Source organism: Chiloscyllium punctatum, chromosome 38, assembly GCF_047496795.1.
Source record: "Chiloscyllium punctatum isolate Juve2018m chromosome 38, sChiPun1.3, whole genome shotgun sequence".
Classification (NCBI taxonomy): domain Eukaryota; kingdom Metazoa; phylum Chordata; class Chondrichthyes; order Orectolobiformes; family Hemiscylliidae; genus Chiloscyllium; species Chiloscyllium punctatum.
The window spans coordinates 45,186,938-45,202,195 of record NC_092776.1 but is presented as its reverse complement, the minus strand read 5'-3'; the positions used below and the strand labels follow the sequence as shown (position 1 = coordinate 45,202,195).

General features: G+C 42.0%; 1 protein-coding gene across 2 annotated transcripts in view; it reads right to left on the bottom strand.

Moving 5' to 3' along the window:
• The window catches only part of plce1 (phospholipase C, epsilon 1), a 366,594-nt gene that overhangs the window by 108,669 nt on the left and 242,667 nt on the right, over positions 1 to 15,258 (bottom strand). For both annotated transcript variants that reach the window (XM_072557765.1, XM_072557766.1), the window contains exon 4: positions 14,603 to 14,919. In XM_072557765.1, the coding sequence (XP_072413866.1) occupies positions 14,603 to 14,919 (317 nt within the window). The remainder of the gene's footprint in view (positions 1 to 14,602; positions 14,920 to 15,258) is intronic.

The window sequence follows — 15,258 nt, the reverse complement described above, 5'->3', positions numbered from 1 at the left end:
TTCAACCCACAAATATTACTGTGCGTGTTCCCCCCACCCCCCGTACACCATTGGGAATTCACTTGTACACTGTACTGTGTGCCTGCATGCCTCCAGTAAATCACTGTGTACCCATACACCTCAGGAAGGTAATAATTAGCTTCGATTAGCTTCCCTACAGTCTGGAAACAGGCCCTTCAGCCCAACTAGTCCACACCGACCCTCCAAAGAGTAACCCACCCAGAACCACTCCCCCTAACTAATGCATCTAACTCTATGGGCAACTTAGCATGACCAATTCACCTAACTTGCACATCTTTGGACTGTGGGAGGAAACCGGGGCACCCGGAGGAAACCCACACAGACACGGGGAGAATGTGTAAACTCCACACAGACAGTCGCCCAAGGCTGGAATCGAACACGGGTCCCTGGTGCTATGAGGCAGCAGTGCTAACCACTGAGCCACCATGCCCTATTGTATGTATTGAGACAACTTAGAAAGTAATGTTATGAATATAATTGTAGAGAAATTGGTCTGTAACCATTTATGGTACATTCTTGGTAAGCCATTGCAAGTAGCTTGTGTGGCCCAAGCCTGAACATTAAGGCCCAAAGCTGTCCAGACTCTGGTTCCAGAGAGATTGAATTGAATGAGCAGATTAGACCATGAAAGAGAAATTGAGTGGATTAGTCTCTAATAAGGAGATTGAATAGATGGAACCACAATAAGCAGATCAAAAGGACTGAGTAGACTACACCACTTTACCTAAAGTTAGATGGACAGTCAAAAGGAATAGTTTCATCAGCTAAGTGGCTTGCTCTCTTTCACCCTCATGCAATCACTGCTGATGGCTGGTACACTATTTTCTCACAGCTCCTCACTCCGCAGAAAACTCTTGTCAGAGTTCAAATGTGTATCGACCTTCCGGAAACATGTTCTGTTTTTCTGGCAGCAATCCACCTCCACTGTACATTGAGCCAGAACACTTACTCGGAGTGACCGCTGCTGCCACAACTCACATTCTTCCAGCCAGACATCATTGAGCAGTCTGTACTGCAGGACCTTAGCACAGCAGCTGAACAGTGCCATGAATGAGTGGCAGTATCAGGGGACATGGCCAACCCAACCCACTTTTCAAACTGACATAGTTATAACCTTAACTGCTGACAATAAACATTTTGTTAACATGGTTGTACAACTGAGAAACCAAAGTCAATCAAAATCAAGCAGAATACTTCATTCATAGATAAGCACATAGGGTCCAAAACTGCAAGTCAATACACACTGTCTTGTAGTGAGTTACCTGTCATTGTGAAGTTCATCACAGTTTGCAGCCCTTAGCTCAAATTGATAGTCAGATAAGCTCATCCACTGGATGAAAGCAGTTCTGCAGACATAAAGCTACATCTGGTAGTGATGAGGCAATTTTCAATTATTCATGAAATAAATTGTTGCGCCTTGCAATGTTGACATTTATCGCTTCTGCAGTTAAGGATTTAAGTACCAAAAATGCAGAAATTATTTCATCTCTGATATATAAGTCAGCTGCTTCGATAATCAGCTTGGCAGTTTACCCTGCGATAGAGTTTAGTCTCGGTCTATAGCCTTCGATAACCACAGCCACATTTTCCATCCTGTCATCACACGCAGCTTGTATAATATTCCAACCTACAGGTTTCACTCTTTCAACCCTGGTTTTTCCCCCACATTCCATATCTGCCCAGTTCTATATCCTTCATCGAAATAAGTCAAGATGCCAACACTTTGGTCTAAAATCTGAAATAGCACAGAAACCTAGCTGCATTGATCTCAGCTCCTTGTTACACTCATACAGCACCTCACAGAAGTATCAATATGCATCATGTCAGCAGGGGGGTGACCTCAAGTTTACTAATGGTGGGTTTAACCGACAATCTTACAGGGGAGAGGGTTAATGGAGCCGAGAAGTAAGGGGGTAAAGGGAAGGGATTCAGAATACCGAGTCTAAGTAACTGAGAGTACAACTGGTAATAGTGGGGCAGAGAATGGAGGGTGTATTCTAGAGTCCAGGATGAGAAGAGGGGACAGGCTCGGGTTGTGGTTAAAGGGCTGGAGAAAGGTACAGGCGTTATGATGTGTGAAGCCACTCCATTCATGCATGTAGTGCAGGGCCAGGCAGATTGTGTTTCGATGACATAATATACAGTTGAGAAACAGGTCACTCAGTGCTGTGTAGATCTCTCCTGGTGTTGGTGCTGCACACAATTCCCCTCTTTATCTGAAAGATGATCAAATGTTATTAAGGTGACAAATGATTTCTATTTAACCAGGGTTGCTCCATTTTTGTTCCATTGCAGCTTGTTTTCAAGGGTTCTTCTAGTGATTTTCAGTTCTACCATTCAATGTCAGCAGGAATTTGTTAAATTCCAAAACCTGAGTCCTGAACACAAGTCCTGAGCTCAGCCAGCAGTTGTAGCCATTTTTCGAGCCATCTATCATTCTTTCTTCAAATTGTTATCCAACCACCATTTCTATAAGCAGTTTCTGGTTTTCATTCCTCATTAATCTTTTGTTGAAGGCAGCAACTGTCGTATCATGACAGCTTCCCTCTCCCAGCGCCTCAGTTCCTTATTTACAGTACAACAATAACTCAAGTCTGATCTTGTCTTCATCTGATGACCCAGGCAGGTAGAGGCTGAGTATCAATGTGACTTTCATCTCTAATTGCTGGATGAAGGGAATAAAAGACAATCCCAGGAGCTCACCTGTTGGGTCTCACTCAGCACACAGAGAAGTTGGGAACCTTTAGGTCTGGATGACTCAGCACTGCCACTCTAAAGCTGAGTATTTACTCACTGTACAATTGGGGGAGTCAGTCGGCCTATATTGATGTTTCCTGTAGTTATCAGGGTGCTGTCCCATTAGCTGTAGCCACAAGTCTTCAGGCTTTGAGCTAGTTTCTGTAGGCGAGATTGTGAGTTATTTAAAAACTACTTTTCACTGCTCTCCCAGAAGTAAACGATTGCAGTACAATTTCATTTTGGTCTTTTATTTGATTTTTCAACTAACATTGCTTTCCAGGCAGTGGTGGCACTTAGGCAAGTGAGGACGGATACCATTGCATTTTATGGTTTTCCATTACTGGAGACTGTGTGTTTGGAAGTTTGCTATAAAAACTCCCAGTGATCAAGACGTAAACAAGATCTAAACAACTTTGGCTGTAACTCAAATCTGTTCAGGTTTATTCCTTCAAGGGGCCAGATCGGGATGGATCAAATGGTGTCCATAATGCAGCGTCATCTTCTCTCCTGGAACTGATTCCTAAGACAATCACCCTGTTATGGGATCAATGACCTGGTCAACTTTAGGCTGGCGCTCTTGGATGAAGGATAGTAATTAACCAGATCCTGGTGGAATTGCTTGGCTCTGCTTTGAATAATGCATCCATCTGAACTAGTGAGTGCAAAACTTCATCTAAAAAGAGGCACACTTGACCAGGGCGGGGGGGGGGGGCATTAACAAAGTCAGCCTAATATCACACAACACCATGTTATAGCCCAACAGGTTTAATTGGAAGCACATTAGCTTTCGGAGCGCCGCTCCTTCATCAGGTGGTTATCAGAAGGAGTGTTGCTCCGAAAGCTAGTGCGCTTCTAGTTAAACCTGTTGGACTGTAACCTGATGTTGTGTGATTTTTAACTTTGTACACCCCAGTCCAACATCGGCATCTTCAAATCATCATCTGCTCAAGTCTGGAAACTGGATTTAAACCTTTCTCACTCAGAGGCAGATATGCAGCAACCTAATCAGGCTGACACTTTAAGATCCAAAAGAACCGCGGACGCTGGAAATCAGAAATAAAAACAGACGTTGCTGGGGAAGCTCAGCAGGTCTGGCAGCAACTGTGGAGAGAAATCAGAGTTAAAGTTTCAGATCCAGGGACCCTTCCTCAGAACACTTCAAGATAATGTCTGTTGAGCCCAAGCAGAAATAATTTGCATTTGAATGTAAATGAACTGGAATAACAAATGACTAACTTTCATGCACTTCTTCATTGACGGAAATTATAGCCTGTTCACTTACTCGTGCCCATTTTCAGAACGATGTATTACTTTGGCTGGAATCTTCTCCCATTAATCCTGTAGGAATGACAGAGTGGTTTTCCAGGAAACCTGACACTGACTGGGCCTTTAATCTTTCTCAGAGTCTTGTTTGCATCTTGATCACTGGGAGTTTTTATAGCAAACACAGATCCAAAGTCTCCAGTAATGGAAAACCATAAAATGCAATGATATGCATCATCACTTGCCTAAGTGCCGCCACTGCCTGGAAAGCAATGTTAGTTGAAAAATCAAATAAAAGACAAAAATTAAATTGTTTCTGGGAGAGCTGAGAAAAGTAGCATTTAAATAACTCAAGCATTTCTATCTCGACGGACCTTTTGAATACAGGATCTCAGCAGGAGTTTGGAAGCTATAGGAATACAGAGAAGATCTGGGATATTTGCTGTCTAGCAGCTCCCCACCTTATTCAGAGGTTTTGATATGAGATCAGTGAGGCTGCCATGAGCAGAGCTCCCTGAAGTCTGGGAAAAGTAAGACAGCCTGTCCAACCACGGAAGGAAGTGGCTGAGGAAATCAAAGGCAGCAATGTATCACCTCCAACTGAGAGACGGTGCATCAAGGATTCAAAGCTCATGAACAGTATTTCCTCCATTTGCAACCCCCAGTCACAACCTCCACCCACATCCCCCACCGCCCGGTATCACATCACACCTTCTCCCCCACCTCCATATTGTAATGATCCCCCCCCACAACCCTTGCCCTCATGACTTCCCCCCTCCCCCCCCCCCCACCCCCACCCCCATCCCCGTCCCCGTCCCAACCCTCCTCAGTCACCTGCCATCGCCACTCCACCAAGGTCTGCTCCTCCATCCCCTGCCACCCGCACCTCAATACATCTCAATCCCCCTCTGTCACTCCCCCACTCATCACAATGCCTTCAACAGCAATACGTTCTACAGAGTCACCATGCTCTGGCTGAAGAAATTCCTCCACATCTTAGTGTTAAGAGTGGTACCCTTTCACTGAGGCTGTGCCCTCGGGGTCCTAGTCTCTCCTACTTGTGGAAACAGTTTCTCCATGTTCATTCTATCCAGATCTCTCCGTATTCTGGAAGTTTCAATAAAATCCTCCCTCATCATACTGATTACCAAATTCAGAACTGCCTGATCCCTAGTGGGCTCCAACACAAAAGCTGCTCCAAAATGATCATCTCACAGACATTTCACAAATTATTTTTCTTGGGATCCATTACCAACCTGATTTTCCTGGTCTACCAGCAAACTGAAATACCCCATGATTATGGTAATAGTACATTTCTTACACGCACTTTCTGTCTCTGGGTTATTTTCTACTCCACGTCCTGATTACTGCTAGAAAGTCCATGCAAAACTGCCATCAGGGTCTCTTTTCCTTTGCAGTTCCTCACCTCTAACCACACAGATTCTACACCTTCCGACTTTATACCACTTCTTGCTAACAGTTTAATTTCAATTTTTACTAACAAGACAACTCCACTTCTGCTGTCCATCCACTCGTTATTCCCATAGGATGTGCACGTTTAGATAATTAGTTCCCTGATCCCTTGCAGCAACGTTTCTGTGATACCCACAACATCATGTCCACCAATCTGATCATTGGCCTTGTTTCGTGTATTGTGTACATTTAAGTACAATACCCTCAGTCCTGCATTGGCTGCCACTCCTTCTCATACTTGTTCTCTTTAACTGCTGTGCCTGAAGTTAGATTTCTGACCCTTTCTGTACTCTCTGTCCTGTTGCCTATTCTGGAAAATTTAATAACCTCTCCTGAGCCCCTCCCCTTCTTTAGCAAGTTTAATTCTTGAGACCTTGATTTATTCCATCAGTTTGTCTAACTAATCCAAATGCTTTGTGCAATAAGGTACAAAGCCTTCAACTTTGTTCTGTTATTGAGTTTCCCTGAACTTTTATGGTTCCTTGGTACAAGGAAGGAGTCAATGAAATTTGCATTAAAGGCCACAAGCAGCAGAGACCGTTTCAGCCACAGAGGCTGGAGCTAACTAACAATGCAGCATCAATGAATATAATTCACTAAACATGTTCATCAATTCAATCAGTGACATGATCTGAGGGCAGAAATGATGCTATTACATACAAGTTAAACAAAAGTAATGTTCTGTGAATATATATTCCAGACAGATATTGGCAATGCTACACAAAATATGATAGCTGTGGGACTTCTTAAAATTCTTTGATATCCCTTTTGTTCTGTTGCACTTCTGCAAAGATGATGTAGTATACAAACCATCAAAGGATCCGTTTGAATTATAGCCAGCTGTGCAGGAATAAAAAAATCCTATAACCTCGTGCCAATAATGAAACTGGTATTGCAGTACATTACATCTACTCAGGACTTTTCATTTATAGGACTTAGATTAGAATCTGGATAAAACAGATGGAACAAAAATCAGCACTTCTTTATAAAAAAGATCATTCATCCCGAATTCATTCATTCATTCAGAAAACCTTTTAACATCCAATCGCTTCTTAGATTGCATCTTGTCTCCATTAATCCATGAGAAATCCATTCCACATCTTTGACTCTTTAAGCAAAGAATTGTGTTTTGATATCAGTCACAGGTTCAAACAAAAACAGTGAATTTGTATCATGTTGTCCCAAACGTGTAACAGGCTTCAAAGCAAACTGCAATAACTTTTCAGTTATGAGACTGGACCAACAACTGACCTGATCTCCTCCATCCCACCTTCCAAGAGCAGCCTAACCTGCGAGTGGCTGAGTCTACAGGTTACACATGGGACTCATCCACCAACTCAGAAATAACTCATCAAACTGGAGGAGCAAATCTTAGCAGGACTGATACACTTAATGATAAGGTCCTAGGGAGTGTTACTGAACAAAGAGACCTTGGAGTGCAGGTTCATAGCTCCTTGAAAGTGGAGTCACAGCTAGATAGGATAGTGAAGGCGGCATTTGTTTTGCTTCCCTTTATTGGTCAGAGTATTGAGTACAGGAGTTGGGAGGTCATGTTGCAGCTGTACAGGACATTGGTAGGTCACTATTGGAATATCGCGTGCAATTCTGGTCTCCTTCCTATCGGAAAGATGTTGTGAAACTTGAAAAGGTTCAGAAAAGATTTGCAAAGATGTTGCCAGGGTTGGAGGACTTGAGCTATAGGGAGAGGCTGAACAGGCCCTGTTTTCCCTGGAGTGTCAGAGGCTGAGGGGTGATCTTATAAAGGTTTATAAAATCATGAGGGGCATGGATAGGATAAATGGGGGGAAAAAGAGTCCAGAACTAGAGGGCATAGGTTTAGGGTGGGAGGGGAAAGATATAAAAGAGACCTAAGGGGCAACTTTTTCATGCAGAGTGTGGTACTTGTATGGAATGAGCTGCCAGAGGATGTGGAGGAGGCTGGTACAATTGCAACATTTAAAAGGCATATGGATGGGTGTATGAATAGGAAGGATTTGAATGGATATGGGCCAGGTGCTGACAGGTGGGACTAGATTGGGTTGGGACATCTGGTCGGCGTAGACGAGTTGAACCAAAGGGTCTGTTTCCATGTTATAGATCTCTGTGACTCTATGAGTGGAAACAAGTCATTGTCTGTCCTAAAAAGGCTGTGTAAGGAGCATACCTGAATAAACAAAATGTAATGCTTTAATGGCATTTCTAACTAGAATGTGAGATTAGTCGGAAGCGGGTTCTAATCATAACAAATAACATTACTAAATAATGGTCCTGAGAGCTACACAGCCTGCCCTGGATTAGGAAGAGACAAACATTTTTAGAACCTCAGCTCCAGTTTGCACACTAATCTGAAAACCAATTGAAAATTCCCCTGGATAAAACAGTTAAATGTCTCAAAACATCTACAAAACACTGCCAATCTCCACTGTGAAGTTATACCATTGATCAAGATCTGTGTTTTTTAGACATTGAAGGGGAGCTGAGAAGCAGAAGTGATGCAGCCCCATCCTCACCCTGTTGGGTAACGTTAGTGCTTGCCGCTGTTTTGACTGTGGTAGCTTGTTTGGCATTTCCGCTGCCGAGAGGCAGGGGAGCTCTGTACAATATGTGAATCAGGTTGTCTGTGTTCACTGGGCTCAGGAAAGCCAGCAGCAAAATGGGACTGGGGACGCCCGATTTCTCATTATAGCAACGCTTGTGGGTCAACTTTCTGTCATAATCAGCTGACAACCTGTCACCTCCAAACTCTGTATTAAAATCTCTCACCTTTGCTGACCCTCTTGCTTTCCTGTCAATGCCCCCATTAATAATCATTCCCTGTGTCCTTTCCTTCCCAATTCCCACTTTGAACATCTCCTTTTCTACCTTCTGATTTCTTCACATTCTTTCTTCTGCTCAATTACCAGACCATCACTGCTACTCTCTAACACTACACTCTTCTGCTCTGTGACCGATCCCAAATTCCCCCCTGAGCCAGATCAACTGACAGACTAAAAGCCACAAATCTACAATCTATTTTGATTGCTCACTGGCACCTATTCACAAGGGAGTCCAGCTGTAGTGCCTAATGTTGGTTTCCCCATGTGGTAGTCAACAAATCTCTCAACATCACCAGTTGCCAAGTCAAGAAAATGGTAACGCAATCCTGTTGTCAAATTTAATTGACAGGGTGTCTACATTCCTGCTATTTCCAGGCAACTTCCTACCCCACAGACCTGGATCCTCCTTGTTAATTTTGGGGACATCTTTTCTGAAATACAATTATAACACTGCATGGAAACATTAAAACGTGGATAAAGAAAGCTAGGGGTGGCTAAAACAGTAGGTGCCAGTTGAATTCAGTTAGTTGGCTGTCAATTTCCTGTCAGAATCCATCCTAAGGAACATATGGGTAGGACCATTCAGCCCCTCAAGCCTGTTCCACCATTCAATCAGATCATGGCTTAGCTGTGACCTAACTCCATATACCTGCCTTTGGCTCACCTCCTTTGATACCTTTGCTTAAAAAGATTTATCTAGCTCAGATTTAAAATTAACAATAGGTCCTGCATTCACTGCTCGACCACCCTGTGGGTATAAAAGTGCTTCCTAACACTTCTTCCTCCTCTGAGCAGAGAGCTGAGGCAACTAAGTGAAGGCAGTGGGCCTTTCCTTAAAATAAACAAATCAGAAACAAATTAATCATCAGGCCCCAAACAATGTTTTAATTTTGATCTAAACAGGAGTGTTTTTAAAAAACACTCTAGCCTTCCCTCCAGTGGGACGTCGTCTGAAAACCTTTAACCTCACACAGTCAGAACTATAGCTGATGGTTGAGGGTGACCTGAAATTCATCCAGACTGGCACCTTCTTCTATCCTCTCCATTTGAGATAGTGTGTAATCCAATGACATGTTAACTGCAGCCAAGGGGGAGCACTGGCAGTTAACCTAGGCTCAATCTTAACATCAGCAAAACTACATTGTCTTCAGACCTGTCACAGCAATGTTAAAAACTCTTTCTGCCTAATGCTGCAGTGAAATGAATGTGTTAAATGTGTCATGGGTAGTTGCTGATACATTTCTGTCTCCTTATAATATGTTTATATGAAAGAAATCTTGCATTTAGCTCACTGGGAGTTTGGTGCGGACAGCCAGTACTTTGCCTTGATTGAAAGGCTCTGCTCAACCATGAGAGTGTCAACCTGTTCCACCTCTCCCCTTGAGTGCTGTTTAATGGTTGAGATTCATAAAAAGCTGACAAGACCTGCAAACTGGCCATGAAGACATGCTGGTAAGCGGAGGGAACAGTTATATACATTTACTTCCAGCCTGTAATTATCTAGGATAACAGTGGAGACTAAACAGATGTTAACTGTGAATTTCTTCAGAGAACAGAAAGTACCCTTTGACAGCTTCTTGGTGGTGCTGATAAATTTCATTTGTTTAAAGGGTTCTGACTCCATTTTAACAACGGGAGAAAGGTGAACAGTGTATTGCATTTTGAGTTTTAAGCTGCCCATGTGATGAAATCAAATTCAGGATATCCAGTTGTGCAAATGTGTTAAAGGAACTATTAAAAACTAATTTTACATACTGGCTGTGGAGTAAAGGATTGAAGATAGGGGAGAGAGATGTGAACAAACCTAGAGAGCCTTCACAATGATAACAGTGATGGGAGGCGAGACAAAGAGTTTGTGATACAATCACCCTGTATTGACCCCTGATGGAGCAAGATGACATCATATCATATCGATATATATTTCCAATTTTGTCACACTATAATAAAAGTTAAATCTTATAAAACTTAAGAAGAAAAAACATGAAAACCCTGGGCACTTAATGTGACTAGTCCTGCCATTCAGATAAATTAACCTTAATTATTTTTGGACATTACTCACTGATGAAATCACAGAGTTTGGGTCACAGTGACCCCTAAATGAGTGCGGTCATTCAGGGTTTATAACAAGAGTGACCTAATGTCACATAACAGGAAATTTTAATCCGTCCAAAAAAACAGAGGATTTTGCTTTTCAAACTTTGTCAAAGGGCCAAACATTCTCGTGCATTACGTTGCGGGCATCAAAGAATGACCTGATCACAGTCTAACATTCGGGCCAGATTTCAACCAATAAAATAAACCTGCTTAATAAAAGCAAAGCTCTACCACCTGTCAGAAGGACAGTGATGGATGAAAACAAAAAAGTAACAGGCCTAGGTCAAAGGTCCCTTTTATACACCATCCAATTTTCCACGTCATTGTCTTCAATAAAGAGACTTTCTGATGAAGTCTCAGACAGGCATCAAACCAGAACTCATTCTCACCCATTCCTGGCAGGAGGGCAGATTTAAGTTCAAATCAGGGCTCCTGTTTTTATTATGATAAGTTACTAATAAGTTAAAAGTGGAAAGAATAAGTTAAGAGTTAAGAGAGAATACAAAAGTTGAAGCAGAATTTGACATGAAAGTATTCATGAAATTGCATTTGGGTGTCATATTACAGCAATAAAGCTATGCCTGATATTTAATTGAATCATAGAGATGGAGAGAAGTACAGCACGGAAACAGACCTTTTAATCCAACTCGCCCATGCTGACCAGATATGTTTAAAGAATCATAGAATCCTACTGTGTGGAAATACATTATTTGGCCCAACAAGTCCACACTGATCATCCGAAGACTATCCAGACCCATTCCTCTACCCTATTACTTTACCTTTCCCCTGACTAATGCACCTAACCTACACTGCCGTGAAGACTACTGGCAACCTGTCATGGCTAACTCACCTAACCTGCACACCTTTGAACTGTGGGAGGAAACCAGAGCACCCAGAGGAAACCCACGCAGAATACTTGCAAACTCCACACCGACAGTCGCCAGAGACTGGAATCAAACCCAAGTTCCTGGTGCTATGAGGCAGCAGTGCTAACCAGTGAGCCACTGATCTGCTCCAGGTAAACATAGTCCCATTTGGTCCATATCCCTCTAAACCCTTCCTGTTCATATATCCATCGAGATGCCTTTGTAAATGTTGTAATTGTGCCCACCTCCACCATTTTCTCTAGCAGCGCATTCCATATATACACTACCCTCTGTGTGAAAAAGTTTCCCCTTCGGTCTCTTTTAAATCCTTTTTCTCTCACCATAAACCTATGCCCTGTAGCCTTGTCTATTTACCCGATCCATGTCCCTCATGATTTTATAAACTTCTTTAAGGTGACACCTCAGTCTCTGACATTTCAGGGAAAATAACCCCAGCCTTTTCATCCTTTCCCTATAGTTCAAACTGTCCAACCCTGGCAACATCCTTATAAATCTTTTCTGAACCCTTTCAAGTTTAACAATAGCCTGCCTATAGCAGGGAGACCAGAATTGCACGCAGTATTCCAAAGTGGCCTAAGCAGTGTCCTATACAGCTGCAACATGACCTCCCACCTCCTATACTCAATTTAAGTAGCTTTTTCTCTGATAAGATTCATCTTTTGCTGTCATAGCAACTATATTGCTAAACATACAAAACTGATGGGAGTCAAAGGATTTTTGAAGTTTCACTAAGTTAAAACAAATTGTGTGACCAATTTGACCATTTCAGTTCCTCAGGATATTGTCAACCATTTTATACATACCTCACCACTTCAAACAAAACCAAAAATAAGATATGTGCATTTTGACTCAAAAATATGCAACTTGTTGTTGTTAACATTATCCAAAAGCTAAAATTGTGCTATAGACCGCAAACAAAACCAAACATGCTGCACAATTGTTACTATTAGGGTACAACATAAAAGAAATTCTGGGAGAAAATACTCAATTTTCCTTCCAACGACTACAGATCATCAGAACTAGTAATTAGAAATATTACCCGGTGTAGTAAACCAAAAGCAGTTTATTTACCAATTTGCCTCATGTGAATTCCTGTCTGTTGTTATTTTCAACCTCAATACCACCAATTAAACACAAAATATAGAGGAGAGTTCATCCACCAATGGTACTTTCATGAGACACTAAAGCAAGCCACACAGTCAGTAGCATGACTACCAATGTACCTTAGATTTTCCTATCGGATAGTGCCCCAAAATGTTAGTGATTGAGTACAGAAAAAAATAAAGCAACACTAAAGAAAAGAGCCAATTCTAGAAACGATACAGTCAAACTATACTTTAAAAAAAACACCATGACCCAAATTGCAGAAATGACAACCACCCAGAACGTGAAAGGTAAACTGGAAAAATAAATGGCATCAAGGAAAATTTTAGGGAAATCAAATGAAAAATTGAAATAATCAAAGCACCTTGGCTTTCCCATTAGCTTCTCTTTATGCCTTTCCTTCTAATTAAACCGAAATTCTATATTTTTTCCCCTCCATTGTATTAGCTTATAAAAATAAATTGCTACCTATTTTTATTTTGAGACCTCAGTTGGAAAACAATTGCAATTAGAGTTGTGGACATTTGCTGTTCATCACTGTTGACTCAGGAAAGCAGTAAATGAAGTATGAAAGTACATAGTGTTTCACACAGCGGAGTACAACTGGAAGATGCCAATGCATACCTTAATAAAATATTATTGTCATGCCATTCTTTCAATCCCCTGGGTACATCATTTCCAAACAAACATCATCAGTAACCAAGTACAGTAACATGAGCACAATGCAAAGACCCATGTCCTCAGGAGTAGTGCAAAATGCACAATAGCAAATCACACAAGCACATTTTACCTCTCAAACATTTTTTCTTTTCTAATGAAGGCCAATTTGACACATGAACATTTTAAACTTGTGCTATGTTACTCTTTACTACTCTGTTTGTCCACATCTGCAGGTTTTACTGCTATCACCCTTCCCTTTATGGCCAAGGAACGCATGACACCTGCAAATGACAGCCACTCTGATGAGGAACACTGAGGGGCGCCAGTGAAATGATTAGGTGAAAGGCTGAGAATTTGTAAACTAATCAAGGAAAATAACCGAGAACACTCAGCCATCCTTATGCATCTCGGCATTTATGGACTGTACATGTTTCACATATGCAAACAATGTTAGTTTCTTTAATTCCTCATTTTTAAGTGTTTTGAGAGAAAATAGGTATCACAAAATATGCCATGACTTGAAATTTCCTTACAGTTTAATTACCATTGTTTTGCTGGGGGCACAGTACAAATCCTATTTGCCAGGGTCAACATAAGCTCCAACACTGGGTGGCTGAGCCTCACAGAGCCAGGTTCAATTCCAGCCTTAGGCAACCATCTGTGTGGAGTTTGTACATCCTCCCATGCCTGTATGGGTTTCCTCCGGTTTCCTCCCACAATCCAAAGATGTGCAGTTTAGCTGGATTGACCATGCTGAATTGCCCACAATGTCCAGGGATGTGCTGGCTAAGTAGATCAGCTTTGGGAAATACAGAGTAACAGGGATGTGGTGTTGGGGGTGGGTCTGGGTAAGATGCTATTCAGAGAGTCGGTGTGGACTCGATGGGCTGAATAGCCTGCTTCAAAACCGTGGGGATTCTATTCTATGATTCTATAAACAAACTCATGACAATGGAGACAGAATGGTATCAGCTCTGAAGATCAATTGCCGCCTCAGGCGACTGACTCTGTGGAGTTTGCACGTTCTCCCTGTGTCTGCGTGGGTTTCCTCCCACAGTCCAAAGATGTGCAGGTCAGGTGAATTGGCCAAGCTAAATTGCCCGTAATATTAGGTAAGGGGTAAATGTAGGGCTATGGGTGGGTTGCGCTTCGGCGGGTCGGTGTGGACTTGTTGGGCCGAAGGGCCTGTTTCCACACTGTAATGTAATCTAAAAAAAACTCTAGGTTCATGACTTCAACTGCTCAAACTTTCAACAGCATCAAAGTTTCTTTGTTAGCATCTTCCAAACCCCATTACCATCTAGAAGGACAAGAACAGCAGATATATGGGAATACACCACCTTCAAGTTCTCGTCCACAGCACATGGACTGAAGCGGGTCAAGAAGGCAGCTCAACACCACCTACTCAAGAGCAACTGGGAATGGGCAATAAATGCTGCCCAGCCAGTGATACCCACATCCCACATGTGAATTAGAAAGCCACCAGCTTCAGCCAGTTAAATAAAATGAGATCCATGTTGAGGTAAAAGCTAAGCATCAACTTACCTCATTAAATCTTGACACAAGATTTTCAATTGCATTGTGATCCCCATTTGCATCGCTGAGAGTGGGTGCTGATGTGGAGGTCTTGAGTGGGGATGACCTATTAGAACAACTTGGATTCGCTAAATCCCTGGTCAGAAAGCAGAGGTAGTCAAGTGGTAAGACCTTGCGATAGAGTTCCTGCTCTTGCTCGGTCAGAATACTGGCAATCTCTTCAGGGAATTGAATCAGGTGACGAAGGTCTGCCAGTTCCTTGCTGATGCCAGCCACATTGGATGGCAGGGTGCTCGTGCCAGCCATTGTTATACAGAGTTGGCGCTCTAGAAAACAAAGACAGTTTACCATGAGCTCATCATCTCATTAAAATATACAGAATACAAAGTGCCTGCATTTTAGTGAGAGACTTTTCAATCTCAAACATAAATGCTGAATATCATCAAAATTCAAATGAGAATAGTTTACAACCTTTCATATCATTATATCGAACAGTGTATTTTAAAACAGAGTGGAATATGAAAATACTTCCAAACACTCAGACTGTACAGTTGATGCAATTTAACTACTCTCATCCCATGTGCAAAGATCCATCAAATCTTCAAGTTACTTCAAAACAATCCAAATATGGCAATATTTGTAAAGCACCATCTTATGAATTTAAT